This window comes from Conger conger, chromosome 14 (genome assembly GCF_963514075.1).
Source record: "Conger conger chromosome 14, fConCon1.1, whole genome shotgun sequence".
In the NCBI taxonomy this organism is placed as follows: domain Eukaryota; kingdom Metazoa; phylum Chordata; class Actinopteri; order Anguilliformes; family Congridae; genus Conger; species Conger conger.
The window spans coordinates 21,247,834-21,274,348 of NC_083773.1; the positions used below are offsets into that span (position 1 = coordinate 21,247,834).

General features: G+C 44.0%; 1 protein-coding gene across 2 annotated transcripts in view; it reads left to right on the plus strand.

The window, feature by feature from the left end:
* The window catches only part of LOC133110139 (synaptotagmin-6-like), a 52,282-nt gene that overhangs the window by 15,207 nt on the left and 10,560 nt on the right, over positions 1-26,515 (plus strand). Inside the window, exons 2-3 of one of the 2 annotated variants that reach the window (XM_061220023.1) lie at positions 8,377-8,404; positions 23,482-23,823. In XM_061220023.1, the coding sequence (XP_061076007.1) occupies positions 8,377-8,404; positions 23,482-23,823 (370 nt within the window). Of the gene's footprint in view, positions 1-8,376; positions 8,405-23,468; positions 23,824-26,515 lie in introns of both variants that reach the window. The other variant, XM_061220022.1, reaches the window with a different exon arrangement.

A 26,515-nucleotide genomic window follows, 5' to 3' on the forward strand; every position in this document is an offset into this window, starting at 1 on the left:
CCGTGTGCCGCGCTTCCTGTTTTGTTCCGTGTGCTGCAGGGCACACCTCGCACACCGAATGCTGACAGAAACAATCACACAGGATCTTAATCGAAGATCCGATTAGCTTTTCAGGGACTGCTTCGAGTCAAGAACGAGCAAATGTACAGAAATTTTATTTGACAAGGAAAAAAAAAGAAGCGGTTGTATTTCTGTTAGCTTCCCACGAGTTAGTGTGTGTTCGCCGTCAAAATTCACAGGCTTTATGCCGTTACTGGAACAGGCATGGGCTATAATCTCAAACTGCTGAGAGACTTGATATTCAGAGACCATTTTCAGCCTGATGAGAAAGTAAGGAAGACCAAGCTGACTGTTCATCAATGTGAAGGCATCAACACAGTCCGCAACGGCGGCTGGTAAGCCTGTTTCCATGACTGCTGTTGAAAAAAACAGCCTTTTTTCCTGTCTATAGTCTTTCCTTTGCAATTATTTCTTCACCACCAAGTCACTTGTAACAATTCTGTCTCTTCAGTACCTTGGGCTCCAAAGAAGACGAAGGGAAAAAACATCCACAAAACATAACAATCTACAGTCAAGCCCAGCAGTGCCTTGAAACTCAGTTAGCCTTGAACTAGCCTTGTCTGGCAAAAACAATCAGATTAAAATGAATGCAGGCATGAATGTGCATTTATATCCATTACAGTAAATGAAACCCACAGTCATACACCAGATAGCAGACACCTGACTTTTGCCATTGACAGAATACCCGGGTTCTTCCGAATATCTTGAGGAAAATCATATACATTACTGGCATTTGGCAGACGCTCTTATCCAGAGCGACGTACAGTTGATTAGACTAAGCAGGAGATAATCCTCCCCTGGAGGACCATCTTATTTCATAAATGCGGATGTTATCAATATGTATTTATTCTGTTTCATAAAGCATTCATGAGGCATTTACATTGAATATTCGCAATGCTTTATATATTTTAGATATTGGGCCATAATGCTGTTATGTCTTGGACTACAGAATGCATGTGCTTGCCTTTTCCTACCACGAAAGTGTACCTAATGTGTACCTACTGTAACCTAGCTACACTATAAAGGCAATGCTGCTTCCATTGGGGATTTATTTTGATAAAAAATGTTCATAAGGATATGGAGCCATTGCTACAAAGTAAATAATAAAACTATTCCTGCAACACAAGAACAAGCTGTGCAAATCGCTCAATGGGACAGCCTTGAAACTGAATAATTTAGTAGCATTTGTTTCTGTCACTGTGATCATTACAGTGTTATTTACTGTAGAATATTTGGAATACATTATAACAAGTTGTAGTTGAACCCACATCCAATAGACACAAATTTAAAATTTCGATGTTTGTTAAATTTTTTTTTTTTAATGTGAAGCATGAATAAGCCAGGCGGCACGGATGGTGCAGTGGGTAGCACTGCCGCCTCACAGCAAGGAGGTCCTGGGTTCGAATCCCCGTCGGCCGGGGCCTCTCTGTGCGGAGTTTGCATGTTCTCCCCGTGTCTGCGTGGGTTTCCTCCGGGTACTCCGGTTTCCTCCCACAGTCCAAAGACATGCACGTTAGGCTGATTGGAGAGTCTAAATTGCCCGTAGGTATGAGTGTGTGAGTGAATGGTGTGTGTGCCCTGCGATGGACTGGCGACCTGTCCAGGGTGTATTCCTGCCTTTCGCCCAATGTATGCTGGGATAGGCTTCAGCCCCCCTGCGACCCTGATCAGGATAAGCGGGTTCAGATAATGGATGAATGGATGGATGGATGGATGAATAAGCCACAGACGCAGATAAGTAGAATAATCTTTATTCATCCCAGTCTCCTCGATCCTCGACTGATCCAGAAATCGATTGAGTTCCGCCATCTTTAAATAAATGTCTGCATTTATATAGGGCCTTTATACAAAGCTCTGTACAATTGATGCTTCTCATTCACCCATTCACACATGCCAACAGCGATTGGCTGCCATGCAAGGCACCAACCAGCTCAGCAGTTGGAGTGTTAGATGTCTTGCTTAGGGACACTTCGAAGCAGCCCTCCAACTGCCAGAGCCAATGTTGCCAATGAGCCAATGTTGCCCCCAGGATATCCCACCCCATTAAATGCTCACTGAAAAGGTAGGAGCAAGGAGCAAGGAGGCTCCTGAAAGATTCTAGAGCCAGGAAACCCTTGCGGAAGTTTAAAATGCTCAACCTGTGGATCCATCTCTTCCCATCTGTAATTGACACGGCTTCAAAATAACCCTTGAAAGAGAAAGGACATTCCATTTGCCAAATACATGTTTCCTCCATTCCTCCATCTTCACACCATTTCCTAGCCTCCTTTCCAATGCGTCCTCCAATGGGTGGAGCAAGGAGTCAGAGATATAATATGAGATATACTTAATTGAACCCCCAGTGAGGTAATTTGTCCTCTGCATTTGACCCATTCTAGTCACCTAGGAGCAGTGGGCCAGCTGGCAGTGCAGTTGTGAGGCCAATGCCTTGGTCAGGGGCAATTGAAGGAGCACACCTACCCTGGACATGAAAAACAGTGTCATGCAACAGTGTCCGTTCAACACCCTCCATCCAGGAGGGTATGTAAAGCTGTTCACTGGAATGGATTCTGCTTTTATTTTACACTCGGCCTCAACAATGGACTGGTACAGATGTCCTGCTGTTGTTTAAATAACAAGCAAGGGTGTGTTTCTTTGCAGCAAGGTAGGAGAGAATGGGGAAAAAGAAGGAGGACGATTGTTGTTAATGTGTAGACACAGCACAGCAATGCGTGCGACGAGATAAACATCAGCCTCGTTGTGACTGAATGTTGCGAGATACAGCGTAAAGTGCAACGGGATTATCCGGAGCGGAAATGCACCTTCTCCTGCGATATGTGCCGTAAAAGCGGTCAGTTTAATTGCTAAATGCTGGAGGTCTTTCCGCTGCAGATATAAACAATGTTGGCCAACATTTGGGACGGTGTACGCGTGGAACCAGGATCTCTGAGCATTAGCATATGTTCTGCTGTGCATTAATGTTCTATTTCGCCACTTCTTATTAGTATAGATTCAATCATCCCCCTTTTCAGCCCCCCCCTCCCCCCCTCCACACACACACACACACACACACACACACCCTCGGAATCATCCAATCATGCAAATGCAGTTCAGTCTGCCGCAGTCAGAGATGATTTCATTGGAAGATGTGGCAGTGTTTAATATCTTATTTTGTATGAATCAATACTATTTTCTCAGCGCACAATTGCTTTGTATTGATTAGTGCAATTCCCCATGTGGTCTGTTTAATGCGGTGCATATTACACACGGGCAAGATGACCAGAGTCAGGGCCCGTGGCATGCCTGCCCCCCCCCCCCCCCCCCCCCCCCCCCCCCAACCCAACCAACCCAACCCAACCCCCACCCCTGCGGCGTTCCCTGGCTCTGTGCGGTTGGAAAAAACACTGATGCTAATCTGTGTTGAAGTACGCTGTGCGGGAACGCTATCTTTCCGCTGGGGAAAGCACTGAAAATCGCACGGCCGATGCCACAGGCTGAGGCGCTATTCGCCATGAAGCGCATTAAATCAATGATACCGCGCTGTGCGGTTCAGCATACACGCGCACAACACCACCGCTAACCAATCTATAGGCATAATGGCCCCCGTGTTCAATTCCCCTCATCAAAAAGGCACTTTTACTAGCCCAGTCCGCACAGGCACACTTCTCTCTCTCTTTCTCTTTCTCTCTCTCTCTCTCTCTCTCTCTCACAGTCTCTCTCTCATACACACACACACATGCGCATGCACCACACACACACACACAAACACACACACAACACACACACTGCCTTAACTTCTTTTGCTTACTTATCAACACAAACCTAGTACCTAATCTCAGGGCATCTATTCACAATTGCGATTTATGATTATTACTTCCTTTCTTTTTTTTTTTATATTCATGAAAACGTTCACATTAATATTCATGCACGTCCACTAGCGCGGTCGCCTCTCTTGTTCTTCTTCTGTGTTTTCTGAACATGAAGTGAATAAAAATGCTGCTTGCCTTCCCCTGCGCACACAAAGGAGAGGAATAAAGGATGGCTGGTCTTAATGAGAGCGGAGGGGGGGGAGAGGTGAGGAGTGGGGACTGGACTCGCTCAGGCTCCGTACTGCTGTAGTGCCAGCAGGGACTCGCGCCCGGTTATTTATGAACCGTTTGTGACTGCTGTCCAGGATGGGCGAAGGCATCAGCCCCCTGATACTTACTGCTACTGTATCTCACCGTCACTCTCTCTCTCTCTCTCTCTCTCTCTCTCTCTCTCTCTCGCACACAACACAGTCAGTTACTGTTTTCTCTCACACTGTCTCACTCTCTCACTCACTCTTTCTCTCACGCACTGCCTCTCCCTCTCGCACACACTCTCACAGTCTCTCTCTTGCTCTGATCTCTCTCTCCCTCTTTCTCACAACGCTTTCTCACTCTCAATCTCTCACACACTGTCTTTCAATCTCTCCCTCTATCTCACACTTTCTCTCTCACTATACCTCTCACAATCTCTCCCTCTCCCTCAGACCCTCTCTCTCCCTCTCAGTCTCTCTCCCAGTCTTCCTCTCTCCCTCTGCCTCTCTCTCTCTCTCTCTCTCTCTCTCTGGCTCGCTCGCTCACAGTACAGTACCATAGAAACGGTGTTGTGGCTGCGGTAGCTCACTCAGTGCATGGGCAGGGGAGGGTGAGGAGCCAGCAGAATCAGGAGCAGGAGCAGAGTGCCCATCTCCGGTGAGTGTAGATGTTACTTTCTAACCTGGTCAGTCCATCAGTTTTGGGCAGCAGAGTACGTTAGGCTGGTTTGGGGAAAACAGGGGGGGGGATGTGGGGGATCCAGGAGGTGAGGGGTGGGGGGGTGAGGTGAAACTTGGGGGCAGTTTGTGACCTGGACGGCTGAGGCCGTGGCTTTTCCACCCTCCCAACGAATGTCCAGTTTCCTGGTTGACTTTCATGGTTTTTATATGAGAATTTTCAGAAAACTGGAGATTACACTATTGTCTGCAGTGATACTCTCTGCACTGCTTTTATGGTCTCCAATGCGCTTTCATTCACAAATTTCTCTTCTGCTGCAAGAAACTATGTATGATTTTTAAAAAACTACTTAAAGTGTGCGTGTCTGGTTGCCTGCAACTGTTAAAGAGGGTCTCGTTTTAAATTTAGCCCATCACTGGACATTTCTTTCATTCTTAGTCTTATTCTGCCTGCCTACTCAAGCCTATTACTGTACTTTAACTTTATTGTAGGCTGATTATTTCAAACTTATATGGCTTTATGTCTTCTGGGCAGAGGTTGGTTGTGTGTAATTTGATAGAGATGGAAGATGAGTGATATTAACGTACTAGGCTGCATGTGCTTGGGTTACACACATCTGATCTGATGCATTGGAGAGGTTCTCCTTACTGCTGACTGCCTCATATGCCGCGCTGGGCGGAAATCCGCGGGTCCGATTTCATCAACTTAAATGAAATATATGGTGGTTCAATCAAGGGTCGCTGCTGCAAAGCCGCTGCAGGGTCTGTGTGAGGAACCAGCGGGAGGAGCGGCTGGATTCTCCGCTTGGCTCAAAGCCACAGTGCATCCCTTTCATTGCAGCTGTGCAGGTCCAAGACAAACCTTTCTGAATGGAGCAGAGAACAGGAGGCTCTCTCTCTCTCTCTCTCTCTCTCTCATACACACACTTCTCTAATATCTTCAGATTGAACATGGGTGGAAGGATGGACAAACATTCATTCATGTGTGTGAGCTCAGCCACTGAAAGGAGTTAGTGAGATCTGAGGGTGTGAGGGAGATCCATCTGGGCTCATCTTCTTGCCCTACCATTATTGCTGTTATTGCTTTCTCTCTCTCTCTCTCTCACTCCTCTCTCTCTCTTTCTCTCTCTCACATATTCTCTCTATCTCTTTTAATCTCTCCCTCTCCCCATCTCCCTCATTCTCTTCCTTCCTCTGTCCCTCAGTTTCTCCCACTCTCTATCTCCCTCTCTTATTTCTCCCTCTTTCCATCTCTCAATCTCTCCCTCTCTTTCTCTCTCCCTCTCTCCATCTCTATCTCTCCCTCTCTCTCTGTCTCTCCATCTCTCTCTCTCTCTCTCTCTCTCTCCCTCTCTCTCTCTCTTTCTCTCTCCCTCTCTCCATCTCTCTCTCTCTCTCTCTCTCTCTCTCTCTCTCTCTCTCTCTCTCTCTCTCTCTCTCTCTGTCTCTGGCTCTGACGCAGCCAGTGATGGGCCGTCACTCATCACCCCTCTCTGTAGCGGTGCTGTAGTCAGCTGAACCCCATGCAGACCCCATTGTTCTGCGGCGGGCTGGCAGAGCGGCCAGGGCCGGCTCCCTGACGCCCGTCGACAGGCTCCGGCCCGCGGAGGCCCCGGGCGCCGGGGGGCGTTGTTTTAAGTGCTCGCTCCGGTCGGTGCGTGGAGAAAAAAAGACCCTGTGAACCCGGGCCTAATTAGCAATGCGCTGCTCGGGCACACCTTTCCCAGACAAATGAGAGATGTGAGTCTGTGAACGCCCCTGGGGAAAGCCAATTATTCTGAAGTCAGTAAAAATAACCTTCGTTTTGACAGCTGTTGTGCAGATCTGCCTCTTGGTCGCTGTAATGTGGAGGATGTGTTGATCACTGTACGAAAAAACAAACACATAATGCTGTGGAAGAAAGCCCGAGAAGCCTGTTGCAATGGAAAACACAGTATCTGTGTCTGCTCAGAAATGATTCTTACACAGGTGGCTCCATAATAAATCTGACAGAGAGTTGTGTGTTTTACTTCCTGTGCTGCACAAAGCATAGAAAATGTCTCTGATGTTTTATGCATGTTGGGCTCTGGGTTTAACTGTTGTTGCATTGGCACGGGAGATTTCCTACCTTCTGCAGTTGCTTGTTCAGTAGCTAGCATACGCCGCGCGCTAACTTCCCTTCCTGCCGTTGCCACATGATTTACTGCACGTGGCTCCGAAATGCAATTAGTTTTTGAAAATGCTTTCGTTCTGAGCCATGAGATGTACTCAACAAGCTTCAGACAGGCATAAAAAGGCATTAAGTAACTCTAATATTATTTGTCTTTGTGTAGGACGGAGGCTTTTTATGTATCGAGAGGAAGCATCCGTATCTCAGCGGTTCAATAATTATTGATTATTCATGTATGGATTCAGCTGGATGTTGTGAAATTAATTTTGAAAATGGGATGGAGGGATGCAGCAGGATGGCTGCCGGAGTGACGGCCTACAGGAAAATCTGGGAAAGATCAGATTACTGGACAGCAGGAATAATGATCCCCTGGAACTCCACTATCTGTGATGCGTGTCCTCTTCCCCGGTGGTAGAGGTGGTGTGGTAAGGACACAGGTACTGTATGTGAGAGCAGCTGTTGTATTTATGAATAGGACCCTAAACCTCATTATAGCTCTAAACATATAAGTTGACAATTTGTGGAAATGTAAAGGCTTTGTATGCACTATGGGCCAGTTTCACAGACACAGATTAAGCCTAGTCCAAGACTAAATTAAATCTTGAATGGAAATTCTCCATGCAGAACTCCATTTGTTCCAGGCCAGATGTGTGTGAAATCATCCCTAAGGGACTTATAGCCTGCAGGTATCCAGTAGACACTGTGGTGCGTTGGTGCATCTCCTGCGTGGGCGGCTGGCGCTTATGAACTAAGATAACTACGCTTGTGAGCACCTATCAGCTGTGGTTCAATTTGGCAAAATTCTGAAAATTTGTCAGCCAGAATGGCACTGAGAGTCATTCGTCACCAGCCAATCTTGAGAGAGGGAATGCCAACAGCCAGTGACAGATGACCGGCCGACAACGTCACAGCAGCTGTCTCTGACAAGATGTTTCCTGTACAACCACAGGGCCTGTTTTTCCCCCGCTAATTGCTCCACAGATGCTACGTGTAATCGCTGATATTTAAATCATTCAGACAGCTCATTCTGTTTATAGAACCCACCCTATCAGCCAAGACGTACAGTATTGTAGAACGAGTGAACAGTTCAAGAAATCACCAAGAAAGCCAAAGAATAAAACTGTATGCCCCCTACACCTCTTTTTTGGTAACATCGTTCATTGTTGTCAGTTGTGAAGAGAACATAACGTACGTTTACTTTATCCTCTGTTCACTTGGTGGACCTTAACAGTTGAACACTTCATAGCAGCATTCAGAGGTGGTGGCACATATATAGAGTATGATCACTCACTGATTTCAGAACTCAGGTGATAGGTATGTCCGTTCAGATTCCCATTCAGTTCCACAAGAACAAACTGCTGTTGTGGCAGGTGCATTGGTGGTAAAGGATTGGTGAACTGTCCAGGGGGGTTATGGCCTCTTGCCCAATGCATGCTGGGATAGGCCGCAGAACCCCCACCCTCCACTGTAACCCTAGGGTTAGATAACGGATGACTAAATGGGTGTTGACAACGTACGCACTTGCCTGAGCAAACATAGCTTTCTGTAAAGGAACTGCCACATGAACTGAAAATGCACTGAACGGTTCATTAAGGCTTTATTTGATCAAAGACTAAAAATAGTATGTTAAGAAAAATGACTAACAATGACCACAGAGGCCATTGTGTTTGTTGTATGAGTATCCAAAAGCGATATAAGTGCATACGTATCAAGTCTAAGTTTTGAAAACATTTCTGTGTATCATGCCTTAAATGGTAGCTAAAATTCACTTTCTGCAAATGCTGAATTGGTAAGAACATTCATGAAAATATTTAATTTGGTACCTAGTTATACATTTCTTGCTGTTTTTTTATTTGTGTTTAAAACCTGGGATATTTACATACGTATACAATGGATCAGTGCACCATGTGATTACTGGGTCTCTGCGTCTAAAGTGTTACTTTTAGACGTGGAATTGACTGCATCATTATCTGTCAATATATCTTAGGAGCATTGGTTTTAAAGGTTGTAGGTTTGCGTTAATGCCTTCCCATTTGACTTTCTATCAAGTAAGAGATGTAGTTTTTTTTCCTGCACAGCTAGGTAAATCCAAATGAAGAACAGAGAGTCTCTTGAACAGTTAGGAGAAGTGAATCTTACAGTATATGTTCCATGTTTCAGTTACAGACAAAGTAGCCAAAGTGTTTTTAACAGTGCTGCTTCACTTGACAGGGGTTTAACTGCAATGTTTGCCTCGCTGTTTCCTTGATGTTTCATTCCGGCTGAAGTGTTGTAGTATTGGCCGAGCAGAAGCGCACTATAATCCCGTCCGTACTGACGTGACGCAAATACCCAACGACGAGGCGTAGCGGTTCTGGCACGCGAGCGAGGGAAGCAGCAGCGGAGACTGCAGGGAGTGGGATAGTGTCCCAGGGACAGACTGCTACATCGGCGAGCAGAGCGCTTCAGCGACACGCACCGATGGTGAAAATCACCCAGTCAGAGATAATATGGCCAGTGCTAAAAACACAAGCCGCCTCAGCCGAAGATATCGGACACGCAGTTTACGCGCGTAAGATGACGGATTGAAATTGTACGTACAGTAGCGAGCAAGGACTGGAGCAAGAACCCGGCCGTGGATAAAACGGCATTGTTTTAAATATTGATGTTGAGTAATGCAGCCTTATAATGGAATCACGTAATTACCTCTGTTTGAGCAAGCTTGTGTACAAAGGCTTTTGCACTGCCAACTCCCACAGGTTCACGTTTCACATTGTTATGTAATAAGTATACAGTGTATTGCAGGTACTGCAGTGAAGAACACATACAGCTCAGGTACATTTCAATATGGATGAACTGTGCACTAAATTTTTATCACTATATATACTGTTCATTTTTTATGTCTTGGACATCAAGTGCTTTTCTTCCCACGAGTGAGTTTTTTTTTGCCCCATGTGCTGTCTGGGGGCTCAGGGCTGGTATTTCCCCTTTTTTCCTTCCCCTCTGTTACTCTGTAAAACCTCATTGTAAAAAGCGCTGTATAAATAAAATTGAATTTGAATCATATATTTTATATACATGTGTTTCTGGCTCAGTGTCCACCACAGTCAACAATTTGAAGAGTAGGTTTTGTGGAATGCTTTTTCACAATTCTAAGTCAGCGTTCTTGAACTCCATTGCTTTCAAGGCCAGCAGTGATAGTAAAGTCAGCATTATAGTGTTCAGGTGAAAGTATTCCAGTCACATCCTGTGTGAATTTGTGATCTTGCACCATAGAGGGTTAAGCCTACAGCACTTTCATATCTTCAAGGTGAACTCTGCACACTCCACCGGTGCACATGCTAATTGGTCACATTCTCTCAGGCTCAAAAGGTGAGCCAGTGAATTGCCCCACAGTATGGAACTGAACAGAATTGAGTAGTGCATTGTGCCTCATGCATTGGAGACCCTTTTCCCATCACATTGTCTCCATGAAGCAGGTCTCTTGATAATTATTTATTTCCTTTCGGTGGGAAAGCAATACTTTCTCACTGATTTATGATGAGCTCTACCTGTAGAGTATAGGGATGCTGTCCGCTGAAGATTTATTTAGCATAATAGTATCCAGAGCAAAGAGGAACAGCTTTACCAGCAAGCTAATGATGAAATTACGAGTCATTTTCTGCTATGCATTTTGCTTATCCCAGTGAATGGATGGATAAGTCAAACACTTGCAGATGCTAGATTGCATTCAGGTATCTTAAGCCAGTGATAAACAGCATTGTTGCCTATATATTGGACATGCATGCGTACACAACACACACACACGCACACATTATTGTGTGTTCCAGCCAGTGTGTCTTACTCAAGCCTGGGAGAGCCATTGTTATAGCATTGCTGGAGACCAAAGATTATGTGTTATCACAATGGCTTGAGTGCAAACTAAGTTCTCATCACCACACATCTTTACTGATGTGTTGTTTATTTTTGAAACCATCCTCTAGATTAGCAGCTCAGATGTAATGTTGGCCTTTGCATAGCAGCCTGGTGCAATGAAAAGATACTTTGTGAACAAGACACACTTGTTGAACAAAATGAACATTTCACACACTAGGGACAAGTAAAAAAACAGGTGTGTTTGGAAAGACTATATGGTGGTCATGGCTAGCAACGTTGGGGGGGCATTGCTGTTTTGCAATCAGGGTAATTGCTTCTCTGTAAATTACAGGAAAACTGCGGTGTGTCACAGAGGAACAGAGGTTCCTTTTACCTTATTGTCAGCGGGGTCACAAGGGCCGTAGCTTCAGGAGAACCACTGTCAGCAGTTTCTCTCACCAGCTATTTTTCCTTGTCAGCCCCATTTTGTGGTGCACTAGTTTTGGGGAGATTTCTGTGCCCAGATTCATTATAGCCATGATAGATGTTCCCTTTAAGTTGTCATAAAGAAATAGCCTCCGCTTTTAAAGACTTCATTCTTCCATCTCTTGAAGAAAACAGCCACAGGAGCAGTGGTGTCCCACACACATACAGCATATTGATGCAGTCCTGCCATAGGGATGCTTTAATAACAGAGAACTAAGGGCAGAATTCAAAAGTAGTTTTAGCTGTTAAATGTTGTCTTCCTAGCAACCAAAGTGCAGTATCAGTTTGCTGAGAGCAGACAAGTGCCAAAAACATTCAACCCACCAAATGATTGCACATACATTCCTGACCCGGTTCAATCAATGTGCATTATATTGTATTTCAAGGCCAATGCGATAACACTTATTACAGTGTCATAGTATATTCAGATATAAATAGCGTTTTTCTCAATTGTAAAGTCAAAATAACAGTTTCAAAATTTCTGTATTGTGACATTTGATCATACGATGTAGTTTGCAGATGTAATGTTCATTTATATAGGCTTTAGGGTGTATTGTGGTAAATTTACCATGATTATTCAAAGTAAAGGACAAACAACAGAGTAAAAATAGCTGATGCAAAGCTTGAAATAAAATATGGATGCACGGCACAATTCTGGCAAGGCTTCCGCACATTTACAATGTTTGTAGTATAAATCTTATAAATCACTATTTTTTCAAAATATATGAACACAGACACAATCTTCATCAGCAATCCGCTCCCTTACCCTTATTTGTATGAGTATTGGAAATTTTAGGGTATCATTTTATTTTGTTTGCAGCCCTGAGGGCTCAATGTATTACAATTATAATTTTTGAATTGCCAGTATTTTTTGTCCTGCTTAAAAAAAAATCAAGCTTTCATGCCATTACGTCTCTCAAATACAATTAGAATAAATAAACAAACAAACCATTTTCAATATATACGTCTTGCCTGGTAATTCTTGTATAAACAAATCAATTTGCTTATATTGCACAGCAAAATAAAATGAGAACAGCAAAGTTATTCATTGCCATCAATAGCAAAGCCTATTTCTCAGCTGGCTGGTCATTTTTCATTGTTGCTCTATCAAAGCTGGAAATGCCTTCACATACATTATTCCTGGTTTGTAAATTGCCTGAATATGTCCTCAACAAGTGTGGTAAAATGCTTGCTTAGCCGTGGCAGCACTTAAATTAGAAAAAGGTCTCCTGTAGAATGACATCGGTTAAATGCACATTTCATTTCCTCGGTGAGTTAAGCACTCTCCCAGCCTCACCCTCTATGTATGATGCATGAGGAGTTAAGTAATCCAAGCAAGAATGGATTACAATACTAAAGCCTCCCCCTGGCCTTAGAGGCAATGCCACCTTGTATTCTACAGTGGATACGTTACAAAATACCCCAGCTGAGACCTTGAGCCACTGCAGATAAATTAATAAAACTAGAAATTTGCCTGCGGAATATGAATCTAAGCTAAATGGAAAACAATTTGTGGAATCAATGAGTAAAGCAGCATGGGAGATTTGTGCTATACACTAGTGCATATTTATATGAAAGTTTATACAGTATAGTATACATTTGGTATTGTATATAGAATTTGGAGGGCTTTAGGACCCAGCCCACCAGGCTATCTGCAGGCGGGGAGCCTGAACATAAACGTGTTAAGCAAATTCACAGGTAGAAGCTGGCAGATTGTATTCCTTTTAATTATCAGCTCACAACAGATTTTCCTGCAGCAGGAGTTCAGGTAGAGAAGCGTCATTGTTTGGCTATACCGTATATATGTTAAATGTATCAGCTTTGAGACTAAAGACAAATTCATGTTTGTAGGATGCAGGACATGCAGTGCCCTGTACAGCTCACCCAGACACAACCACAGATCCACAGATGTTTTGTTCAAACTAAAAATCACACAGTAATAAAAAAATAAAAAAAAAAGGATGCACATATCACTTCACGGCTCTCAGAATGGCAGTGGAAGCCATGTTGTATCGACTGCTAATTCCTTCCCCAGAAGGCACGTGGCAACACCCTCACAATAGCCTGCTTTCTGCTGAATACTCACCTCCGTGTGCCCTGGTCTACAGAAGCGCAGCTTGGGGTCCATGTTTCCACTCATTAAGTCTCAACTTGCTGCTTCAGGCATACTGACCCCAGACCTGACCAACCCCCAGACCTACGCCCCCACCACAGCAGCCAGACCCCCAGTCCTGGAGGGCCGCCGTGTCATGGGCATTCATTTAAACCCATTGATTGGCTAAAGAATCCACACGAGACCTTAATTCCCTGCATAATTGAAAGCGAGCCACACAAACCTGCCGACACTGCAGTCCTGCAGGCCTCCAGCTCCACACCCCTGGCCCACGTCCACCCTGGGTGTATTTATTTGTAAATAAACTGGGGGAAAGCGTGTCAGACTGTTTTCAGAACTCCTAATGGCCATCTTGGAGGAGAGAAGCTAAAAGATGGCGGTGAATAATGTTGATTGAGCTCTGACCTGGCCTAAAGCTAAGGGGGCGGAATGAGTTTTTATGGCATCTCATGATATATTCATTTTGTAATCGATGGTAGAGGGGCAGCTATTGACGATATGGGTGTGTGTGTGTGTGTGTGTGGGGAGAGGCATTTCCCTTGGCACAGACAAATGCAGTCTGAATATGCAGCTGGGCTCAGGACCAAAGTGCTCTCAAGTGTAGCGCTGGCTAATATAGCTACCTTCAGCCAACATTTCTAGTGGCAACACTTCCACCTCACTCTAGGCACAAAGTAGCTCATCTAGCCTATGAATGGAAATACTTAACCACTTACATTTCAGCACTGGGGCCTTTTCATCACGATGAATCCAAAAACCAAAAAAATCACCTAAGCATATCTCAGTTTTTGTCATTAAATGTGGAGATTCTGGCTTTTGCTAACTGGAATATTAGGCCTAATACAGTACATATGTAGATGTAATCAGCCTAATTAGCCAATCAGTAAGCCTTTTATGGAGAAACAGACATTCACACCAATGTTTGTCTGTGTGCGTCATGGTGCACATATTAATTTTGTCGACAGTCACATAATAAAAATGAAAAGATCGTTCAAGTTCTGGGTGTGTACATATACTGTCATTCTACTCATCACAGATGGGTGTAAGAAAAATAATGGAATATTGTACCCCCAAGACTCATACAAATAGCCATAAACAATTAAAAACAGAAATAAATACAAGAATTAAGTTGATAAAAAATGAAAGAGACAATGAAAAATAATTGCAACGTATGCATTTTTACTGCTTGGGGGATTTGCATGAAAGTCAAATTCGACAGCATATGATCCATGAAAACGGTTGATTGGCTTTTGAAGTGGTAATGATAATGCGTGCACTGCTTGAGCCCTTAAATGAGCTACTCACCGTATACAGGACTATAACTTAGACATAGACATTGTCAGAGAAGGCAGGCAGTGTAGGCATGAATCATAGGCTGCACTGACACCAAAATGGCAATGTGCTGCTCCAAAACTGCAGTGTGGTGCCCAACACACCCCCAGTAGTACATGACATGCGTCTGCCTGAACACAGAGCCCTACGCACGCCTGTCGGCCTGAACACAGAGCCCTACGCACGCCTGACTGAACACAGAGCCCTACGCAACCGGACTAAACACAGAGCCCTACGCACGCCTGACTGAACACAGAGCCCTATGCACGCCTGACTGAACACAGAGCCCTACGCACGCCTGACTGAACACAGAGCCCTACGCACGCCTGACTGAACACAGAGCCCTACGGACGCCTGACTGAACACAGAGCCCTACGCACACCTGACTGAACACAGAGCCCTACGCACACCGGACTGAACACAGAGCCCTACGTGCGTCTGACTGAACACAGAGCCCTACGCACACCGGACTGAACACAGAGCCCTACGCACACCTGACTGAACACAGAGCCCTACGCACGCCTGACTGAACACAGAGCCCTACGTGCGTCTGACGGCCTGAACACAGAGCCCTACGCACGCCTGACTGAACACAGAGCCCTACGCACGCCTGACTGAACACAGAGCCCTACGCACGCCTGACTGAACACAGAGCCCTACGCACGCCTGACTGAACACAGAGCCCTACGCACGCCTGACTGAACACAGAGCCCTACGCACACCGGACTGAACACAGAGCCCTACGGACGCCTGACTGAACACAGAGCCCTACGCACGCCTGACTGAACACAGAGCCCTACGTGCGTCTGACAGCCTGAACACAGAGCCCTACAGACGCCTGACTGAACACAGAGCCCTACGCACACCTGACTGAACACAGAGCCCTACGCACACCGGACTGAACACAGAGCCCTACGCACGCCTGACTGAACACAGAGCCCTACGCACACCGGACTGAACACAGAGCCCTACGCACGCCTGACTGAACACAGAGCCCTACGCACGCCTGACTGAACACAGAGCCCTATGGACGCCTGACTGAACACAGAGCCCTACGCACGCCTGACTGAACACAGAGCTCTACGGACGCCTGACTGAACACAGAGCCCTACGTGCGTCTGACGGCCTGAACACAGAGCCCTACGCACACCTGACTGAACACAGAGCCCTACGGACGCCTGACTGAACACAGAGCCCTACGGACGCCTGACTGAACACAGAGCCCTACGGACGCCTGACTGAACACAGAGCCCTACGCACGCCTGACTGAACACAGAGCCCTACGCACGCCTGACTGAACACAGAGCCCTACGCACACCTGACTGAACACAGAGCCCTGCGCACGCCTGACTGAACACAGAGCCCTGCGCACACCTGACTGAACACAGAGCCCTGCGCATCGCCCTGTGGGTCAGCCAATCTGTGCATTCCGTCAAATTATGAGCAAATAATTGCTGACAATGGAGTGCAATGAAATAGAACCTTCCCATACAACGTACTGGAGTGTAATATTAGATTACATTACACTACGCTGTAAATCAAAACTTTGTTTTTGCTCTTTTTTAGCATCATCAGTGTAGAAGGATTCCCTCAGTGCCAGCAGAGACATTTGGCACAGTGAGATGAGTGCAGTATGGGCATGCACAAGGCCTGGTGCTGCATCTATAATGTTCCCTTGTTTTATGTGTTAGTGCTTTCATATACAATTTAGTAAACTTTTTGGTTTTGTTAATGAATGTTACTGCAGCAATGTGATACAAAAATGAATGTATGGTATGTGCCGCTTTACCATTTTTCATCTGCTCCACAGTTGTTTGCACATGTGTGATACTGACGACGTCGTCTTTTGTAGAGTAATTTGATTTATTGCTTTCCGTGCATTCAACAGACCCTCTTTTCCAGAGCGGATCACACTACCTTTTCATTGTATTTGCACAGTATCCATTCATACAGCAGCAGGATGTGCTGAAGTAATGCCATGCACAAGGGCCCGGTGGCTATGTCCTGCCTGGGAATGAAACCTGCAACCCTTTACTTCAGGTTACAAACCATTACTGCCTAGTTCCCAATCGTGAAATGACACTGTCCATCCATCCATTATCTAACGCGCTTATTCCTTGTACGGTTCGGGGAGTCTGGAACCTATCCCTGCATGCACTGGGTGAGAGGCAGGAATACACCCTGGACAGGTGGCTAATCCACCGCAGGGTCCACACACCATTTCCTACTTCAATCATAACTGCAGTATGGGCTAATTAGAGTCTCCAGTTAGCCTAACTTGCATGTCTCTGGACTGTGGTAGGAAGCTGATGTACCCGGAGAAAACCCACGTAGACCCAGGGAGAACATACAAATTCTACGAAGAAAGGACCTGGCCAGAATTCAAACCAGGGACCTTCTTGCTGTGAGACAACAGTCCTAACAACTGCTCTGTGCCAATTTCAAGATTCTTCTTCATTTTATACTTGCTGTTTTAACTGTGTGTGTGTATTCATTATATTTTATTCCATTCACAGGATCTTATATAGTCTATTCTTCCTTCCATACATTATCCAGTGACACAGCCAAATGTTTACTGAGGCAAACATACCTTGTTAAGTGGCATGATAGCAGAGCTCCACACCGGAATAAAAACTGCAGCCTAACAAGCCCAGTTCTGGAATATAAAACACTGTCACTTCTGTCTCAGTCTCACTTTCAGTCCTGAATTTTGTACCTGTGTAAGTAAGTGAAATAAGTGATACTGTAAAAAGAAATACTGTAAGAAAGCAGGCTGGGATTACATTACGTGAAGTTTACAGAAGTCCTCTCTCCAAACCATATGACTCAATGTTCCAAACCCCCCTCCAAACCCACTCTCTCCAAAAATTGCCCTCAGCATGGTGGGCAATCAGTGGCTGCAGGTTTGATTCCCAGGTGTGGCATTGCCATTGTGCCTTTGAATAAGATACTTCACAGCAACCTGAATTGCTTCCATAAATATCCAGCGGTGTAAATGGAATAAATGGATGGGGTGTAAAAATATAACTTGTGTACATCTTGATGAGCCTGCCTGCTGAATGGCACATTGTAATGAATAGAATTCCGGAAATTCATCACTTTTCTTTCTCCAATCCAATCTTTCTGAGGGTAGCAGGCTATAGAGCGCTCCCTGTGTTGTGAACTGGTCTCTGACAGGAGACGGGCTGCGGTTGAGGCAAATTGACATTGACAAAAGGATGAAATGAGAGGTCGGATCTCCTCTCAAAGAGGCGATCACTTCCTATTCCGCCTTCCTCTTCTTCTGCTCCTGGGAATTCAGACCACGGTGTGCAGATGATGCCGAAAGATTCAGCAGCATATTCCATCATCTCAGTGCACGGCTGTCTATAGACACCCAAGATCTAACATTATATTATAGCAGATTTTAGATATAATATAAAATAATATAATATAATATAATATAATATAATATAATATGATATAATATAATATAATATAATATAATATAATATAATATAATAAAAGATCATATCATATCATACCATATCATATCATATCATATCATATCATATCATATCATATCATATCATCAAATGTAGTAATGTAGACCTTGTTGAATAAATTGTACAGTGCAGAAGATTTAAGCAGAAGATTTATTCACCACAAAGCCCCTCCTCCCATTGTATGGTGATGTCATTTCTCCTAGCAACCGCCATCTCTACCTTCAGCAAGTCTGGAGCCCTTACTCATCCCAAAAGCCCTAAGTATTGTGCTAATTGTTCTGGAGTTTTAATTGGGCGGATCCTGCAGATGCGTTCCCACACCGCACTGCCCGATGACCTCCTCTCTCCCCGCCCATGCAGGTCCACAGCCGCATCACCGTACCATAATGCACTGCTCACCTGCATCATGTACGTGCATCATCTACTGCACCAACATCTTCGCTCGCTGCGAGAATGTATTTATAGTTGCATGCGTTTCTTACAGTATGTGACAATTTATGTTCGACGGAGATTGCACATTTAGTTTAATAGCCAGGTTTCTATGGAAACCAGGTGGGAAGACCTGTGCAGTGGCCCCGGAGTCCGCGCTTTGCTCTCTGAGTTTGGCTTAAAAACAAGATTAATTAGATTTATTGGTCCCGCAGAACCCTTCCTGGGTCTGGCTTTGGCAGATCTTTCCACTAGAGAGAATAAGAGAAAATTAAAATGTGCTTATTTCATTCTGCTCCGAGTGCAGTGAGAACGCTCGCGTTTATATCGTTTTAACACCGATTAGCTGTCGAAACATCACAAGTCACCCCCCATGATTTTACAGAGACACGCTGTCTTGGGCATGCGAGAGTTGTAGTGGTGTCAGATTTGCTGTTTGACAGTTTCTTAATTTGCTGAGAGACACAAAAACATGCTGAAACATGTAGCAGAAGACTTGGGCTGGGCAGTGTACCTTACTTTTAGGCACAGCGGTATGAACGGTATGCAGTTTTGGGCATTTTATTGTTCTTCATCCAATAATTATTAAATTACACATTGTAGTGGTATGATAAAGTGCATCATTTCATTTAAAAAATGTGATGTGATACATACCAAATACATACTATCATACCGTCAATAATATGAAAAATATAATATAATTTTGGCCATATCGTCCAGTCATAGCAAGACAGATATTCCTTAATATTAGCAGAAATATGCCGTGTTTAAATTCGTACTGTATTTTACACACCACATGACGTGTAGAAGATAATTGTATTTACTACAATGATGAAGTAACTTTCAATTTGGATGTTTGTACAGGACAACATTTTAGAAAATGATAAGGAAAAAACACTTATTTTTCACCTCTACTGTAAACATTTGTTCAAACTCAAAGGAGGGGAGTGCTACAAATCCTGTAGGTCTTTAGGTCTGAACCCCCTAAAAACTGCCACCCAGGATTATGCCTTATTTATAATGTCATGAACTGATTATTAATGACTGCCTGCAACTGGGAATGTATAAACAGGCTTGAGTCTGAGATGACTTCAGGTCATTTAGTGAATATGTTAAACCTGCAGCCACGCAATGGCTAAGTAACCTTGCGTCTCTCTCATGTATATTTAATCTCATATTGACAAATGGGGGCGATGCCTAGCACTGAAAAGACAGTACAGGTCTGGGTATCTTTCTGCGGCATGAAATTACACCGCCATTAGAAAGCAGCACTAACGGATTATGAAGCAATTTATTATGAATTATATGGCAGTTGTGTTTGTGTATAATTATAATACGGGCTTCTTTTTGGAAATGTGAGATAGCCACAGACTTTATTATTCACAGCACAGAATATTATTTATAGTCATACACATCGGCATAGCCGTGGCAGTGCTTCACTTTGGAGATCAGCTGTTATTTGAAATTTTTCATTTTCAGTTTTTGACAAAGTGGTCATCTGAAATTTGTTCTAGTCTGTTTCATTTGTTATTCCACTCACCCTCTGATGGTACTGATGGACTGGGACAGGGGAGGAAATTAAGTACCTCATGTTTAATGCATCAGGAATGATTTTTTCCAAGTGTACTTTGATTATGCCATGTCAGAATTGTTCGACTTGGCACAGACACACCATACAAGCTGAGAAATCACTGTTTCACTGCCTAAAGATTCAATCCCAGTTCTTAGCCTACATGGATGTGGACGTGGATTATTGGCAGCCTGCTAAACCGAATAAAGATAGTTTCAGAACATGCTCAATCATATTGTACCATAGGGCTGATTGTAGTCATAGGCGATATTAGCGGTAGCCTAGGATGCCATCCATCCAGATGGATGCCACACGGCTCCGCAAACTCTTTCTCCAGCATGCCTCCGGCCCAGCCCAACCCCACCCCACACCCTGGGTTAGCCATTTTACCTACAGCACCTAGAGCCGTGCCTGGAGCCGTCTCAGCTCACCTTTTGGATCCAGTTGGCTTGTTGGTTTGAGCTCTGTGATTAGTACTTCCGGGTCACGCCTCCTGACTGTTGTGACCCCTGATGGTGATATGAGCTTCCCACTGTTTGAGGACAGCAGAGTAACTGCAGACCCCTGTCTTCTATATGGCACCATGGTACCTTCAGCTGTATTCTCTCTTTCATTTCGGGATATAAATGTCATAGGTATAATAGTATTTAGTGTTAAATCAATTCTTACATACAGTAGTGCATGGTCCCTATTTGACTCATACAGTATGTCTTCTTTTAGAGTTAAATGAACCCAGGATACTGTATGTTATTTGTACTTTCTTTACAATAATAGCATTGCATTGAGAACACCTGGTTGTCCATTCTGTGAATGACAGGATTAAAGGAAATAATTTGCCTTTCAAATGCACTCTGACCTCTATATCTCTTTTCCTTTGTTTGTTTTCTTTATCTGCCACTGGTCTGAATTATTATATAAATACAAAATTGCATGAGCATCAATAGAAATGAATGAATTCAAAAATAAGCGAATAAGGAGGTCAGAAAGCATCCAGATCCTTTCAGTCAGCACTGCAGCGTGCAGTGTCAGTAGCTTTCCACAGCACAGACAGTATTTTCACAGAAAGTAATGCCATAATAATATCTAAAGAAAGTGCCCCCAAAATATCCCAGTGGGGGCATCAATTCTCGCTCTCTCAAAAAATCCCATTTCCAGTAAGGCTAAGATAATTCTTCACACCACCAGCTCAATTTACTGTGGATTTTTGGAGAGCCATCCTTGGATGAAGAATCTGGACACTGAATCCTTAGTGGAGTTAAGAGATTATCTTCTCAGTGAAAGTCTCCACTGACTGAGCTGCATTCCTGCAATGAATAAGAAATCTGAGGCATTTTTTTGAAGCAGTTTCCCAGTAGTACATGTAAAATTCCCCTTTTGTCAATGGAAATATTCCTAGATGGTTCAATATACTGTAGAATATGCTGCTTATTAATGTCCATTAACCTATATGTTACTCACTGTAAACGTAATTTATCTATGAAACTTAGACTGCAGGGAAAATTCCATGTTTATATATTATGCATATTCAATTAAAGGTACAATACAATTTTTAGGTTAAACACTGTTGCAAGACCATTGTAAATCCCTTCTATCATTGAAAAAGGCTCACTGACATATTGACTCACCCTCTGCCTGTGTTTATAGTTCTTAAATTTGGGTTCCAAAATATACAGTTAGTGTGGGGGGGTTCCAACATCAGCGCGCTCACAGAGAAGGAGGAGGGATAAACAGTGTTGTGGTTTGAGGGTGTTTGTTGCTGCAATTCCTCTCTTGACCGTTGGAAGTCCGAAATTACTTATTGTACCTTTAAACTTCATCAATCCTCCCACTTAAAGATGCCAGTGATGGTGGAGCACATCAGAGTTTGAATGGATATCTGTTCTATCCCATTATTTATGGTCATGTTACATTTCCCCTTCTGGCCTCTGCAAACACATAATCACATTCATCTGTCACATGTTTTCACCAGAAATGCTACTTTGGGCAGAAACACCGAGACAACAATGCCTTTCCCAAGTGGCTGTGGTCCATTTGAAAACAGTCTATGTTCCCGTTTTTATGAGTAGAGCTGTAATCATATTCAAACATCATTTGCAAGTCGAACTTCAACCATCCTAAAGCAATACAATGCCATCAGGGTATTGTTTACTCAAGAGAGGCTGGGCAGCCTGGCTGGAGAATGATTTCATATTATTATTATTTTTTAAATCTCCAGCAAGGATTAGAAAAGCTAACGCGGATATGATATCCATGGTGTGACAATATATTTTATTATGCACAGAGACATAAACTGTATGAATGCATAATGCCTACTTATTTTCATGTTGCGCTAGTTCGATGGCTCCTTGTGTGTCTATTGTACAATAGTTATGCTAATGTTCAGCTCCAGGCCTGTTCAGTCAGTTAGGGTGATGTGTGAGTGTGTGTGTGTGTGTGTGTGTGTGCACCTGTGTGTGTGTGTGCGTGCATGTGTGCCCCCGTGTGTGTGTGTGTCTTGAAAGCCAATGTGTTCAAATAAGTGCACATATGGGCTAGAATATTAATAATCCATCAGCATTCTTCCTTTGGTAAGTACTCTGTGGAATTAATGCGACTACATTTCAGCTGTCATGAAAGAGTTGTAATTACCAGGTCTTGAGCTGTACATGGAATTATATTTTAAAATAACGTCAATCATCCAACATTGTATGTGTTTAAGACATGGTTCTCAAACTCAGCTCCAGGAGAACTGTATGGTCTGCTGGGTATGACTGGTGTTCGGCACTTTATTCATCAATTGATTGCAGAGTGGGGACGGATTTTTCACTTTGATGCAATTTGTGTCTCTTATGTTCGTAAATATATGTAATCATTTCACATGCTGCTGTACATGTGGTAAAAACAGCTTTGTTTTCAGTTGTTAAATATTGTATGTGTGACAACTTGACTGTTGCACACCTATCAGTTGCTACCAAATCCCATTACAGTCTTGGGAAAAAATATACAATTGCCTCACTGGGAGAAGGTCAATCATGTGAACTACCTCTTACGTGTTACTGGAAACTCAATCAGCCCAGCTCAAAAGGCACAAACCAGTCACCTTGAAATCTGCTCCTGTTTGAAATAAAATGATATAGCTTTCAAGGCTTTAAGGCCTACGGTATCTCTATCTTTCTTTCTCCTTTTCTTTCTCTTTCTCTTTTGTTCTTTCTCTCCCTCTCATTGACCCTTTCATCATCACATCTCAGTATACCCAGTGTCTACCTCCCTCCTCCAATCCTCCAATCACGGTTCTTGTTTTCTCTCCCCTCCAGATCTCTCGTTCAGCCTCTTCCTGGTTGTGTTTTTCGGGTGTGGCCTGGCCCTGCTGGGGGTCATCATCTTCGCATCCTGGAAGCTGTGCTGGGTGCCCTGGCGTGACAAGCCCCTGCCCCCCAGCGTCAGCGCCCTGAGCCCGGCCGGCTTCCACAGAGGCCCCCCCCTCTCCGACACCATGGCGGCGGAGAAGCTGAAGGACCCCGCCCACTCCGTGAGCATCCTGGAGGCGGCGGTGAAGATCAGCCACACCTCGCCCGACATCCCGGCCGACGTGCAGCTCTCCATGAAGGACCACTTCCTGCGGCGCACGCGCATGTCCCGCCAGACCACCGAGCCCGCGTCCTCAAACAGGTGGGCCCCCGGCCCGAGCGCGCAGCAGCCATGCGGGGCCCCGCCCAGAGCCGGCTGCTGGCAAGAGCGCTCGGCAGCCACGTGGGGCCACGGCCATCTGTGGGCCTCCCCCGTCATGTTTTCATCTTTGTTTTTTTCTTTTTTTTTTGGGAAAGACGCTTATATTGTGCAGTATTCACAGGGAGCAGATAACTTTGTTGATACTAGGATTTTTGTGTTCTCTGGTCTGTGGACAAATTTGAAAGGACAAATTTTACAGGTCTGATACTTCCAAAGTGTTTATGTGCGAGACTTTAACATTTACTTAACATTTAACTGCATATGTACAGTAGTAATTTTATATTATATCATGTAATCAATGTACAGTACACAATACAGTTATACAGTATGTACCACACGGATACATCCTGTTTTTGGATATGAACCATCACTATGAAGATAGTCTTTTTGATCCATTTCTGGCTGCGATTCTGATACCATTGACAGATATCGCTGACTGAGGTAGCTTTACGCGATCCAATACCGTCACAAAGAGAATTTAATCTGAGAATGGCTCCTGGCACCATCAAGTGGATTATTTATTATTATCCAGTGGAGAGTTTTATCAAAGTCATTACCTGCTACAGTGCTGGATGAAGGATTTATGCTGTCCAAAGGATTGGTTTGGAAAAAGTGATCAATGTTGTGTGCCTCTGTGTGGCCATATCAATTTCAGTTTTCCACTGTTTGTCCTCAACTTGAGTTTTGCCAATAAATTGTCAGGAAATTTGAGGCTGTATGAAGTTTTTGAAGCTGTGGGGAGAAAACCTCCTGAGAAACAACACATTAATGTCCAGAAAAGAAGAAAATTGAAGAAATATTTCATGAGAATGAATATTTTCTTGTATAGCACAAGAGCGTACCCCTTGACTGAACACTTAATGTTGTGTTTTGTGTTTTGCACCTGTTTATTTGATGTGCTGTACAATTCAATTCCCAAAACAGCCTTAAACATTAACCTTGGTGTCAGCCAGAGAGGATGGGTTTTAGTAAGCTGCACCCTGAAATCCTCAACGCCCCAAAAGTCACTTGTCTTGTTGATTGGGCTATTATGGTCTTCCTGCACCAGAAAACCAGCCCAACAGCCAGGCTGCCCGGCAATGGCGTCAGTGACCTGGGGAGTGAGAAGTGGTGGGGTGGGGGGGTTGGAGGGTGCAGGAGTATGCTAGTGTACCCCCCTATAACTGATGGAAGCATTGTAGTGATGGGTCAGGCTTCCAATAACTACAATAACAACAACAGGACATTCTAAAATTGGAGGAGAATTAAAAAGATAAATCAGTGTCACCATGGCCAGGTACTTTATAAACATGTCCAAGCCAATACTCGCGCTGCGTTTCATTTTTACGGCACTTAAGTGAAATTATTTTTCTAACTTTTAAAAGAACAAACTTAGCTCCTAATGGAATATGAATATGAATTAATAATGACGAGAGCCAAAGTCACTTTAATTGTTAGAATTCATCAACGGAAAGGCCAGGCCATCCAACGATTATGCTGCAACGCTCAGTGCATGCCTTTCATGCATTATTCTCGGAGACCTTGGGGTTGCATTAGTAGCAGGTACCCATGACTTAGCATCGAGTCATTATAATGATGAAACAGAGGAAGCCTGAAAGCTCATTTCTGTACAACTACGAAGCTATTAGGACTACAAAGGCGACTAACCTGACTGCTACTTGCGCCGCGGTACAGCTGCTGTATATGGAGAAACATTTGAAATAATTGTAAATATGGCAAGTATAGCCACAATGATTAGATTTACAGTTACCCATCTATCCAACCATTATCTAACCTGCTTATTCCTCAGGGTCATGGGGGGTTGGGGTTGGGGGCTGAAGCCTATTCATATGCAGTGAGCGAGAGGCAGGAATACACCCCGAACAAGTCATCAATCTATCGCAGGGCCCACACACCATTCACTCAAACACTACCTCTGGACATTTCAGAGTCTCCAATTATTCTAACCTGCATGTCCTTAGACTGTGGGAGGAAACCGGAGGCAAACAGCAATCAGTTTTATTTCAGGCAGTACAGTTTTGCAATGGGCAGAGCAACTTTGTCCTCTGTTCAATGTATGACCAATTATACTAACCAAGACACAAATGTACAATAATTGAATGAATTCATAACAAATGAAATGCTTTTAAAATGCAAGTCGAGCGGTCTCTGCCTGTCCAATTAAATACCTCGTGTAGCAGTATGATTGCTTTGCAGATGACAGGATGGCAAGCCTGAAATAAATCAGACCAGCCAGTAATTGACTGCTTGAAGTGTAGCTCTGATTATTTTCTGACATTAGCCAAGATTAGTCAGGAAAATGATCACAACATATTACAGCACTTGCCACTGCGTCCAACCTCAGCACATTGAAAACGGCAGCTTGTGTCAAGTAAATCTTTTTATTTGTTTGATGTCATGGTAAGGTCAGGATGTGCTGAAACTATGGCTTCATTTTGAGGCTAAAACCAGTCCTCCCTGGCTGACATCAAGGATAATGTTTAAGGCTGTTTTGGGAATTGTCACAGCACGTCAAAGAAACAGGTGAAAAACAAGAAACGCAACATTAAGCGTTCAGTCAAGAGGTAAACTCTTGTACTGTACAAGGAAAAAGATTTCTTCAATTTTCTCCCTCTCCAGACTGTAACTTTTA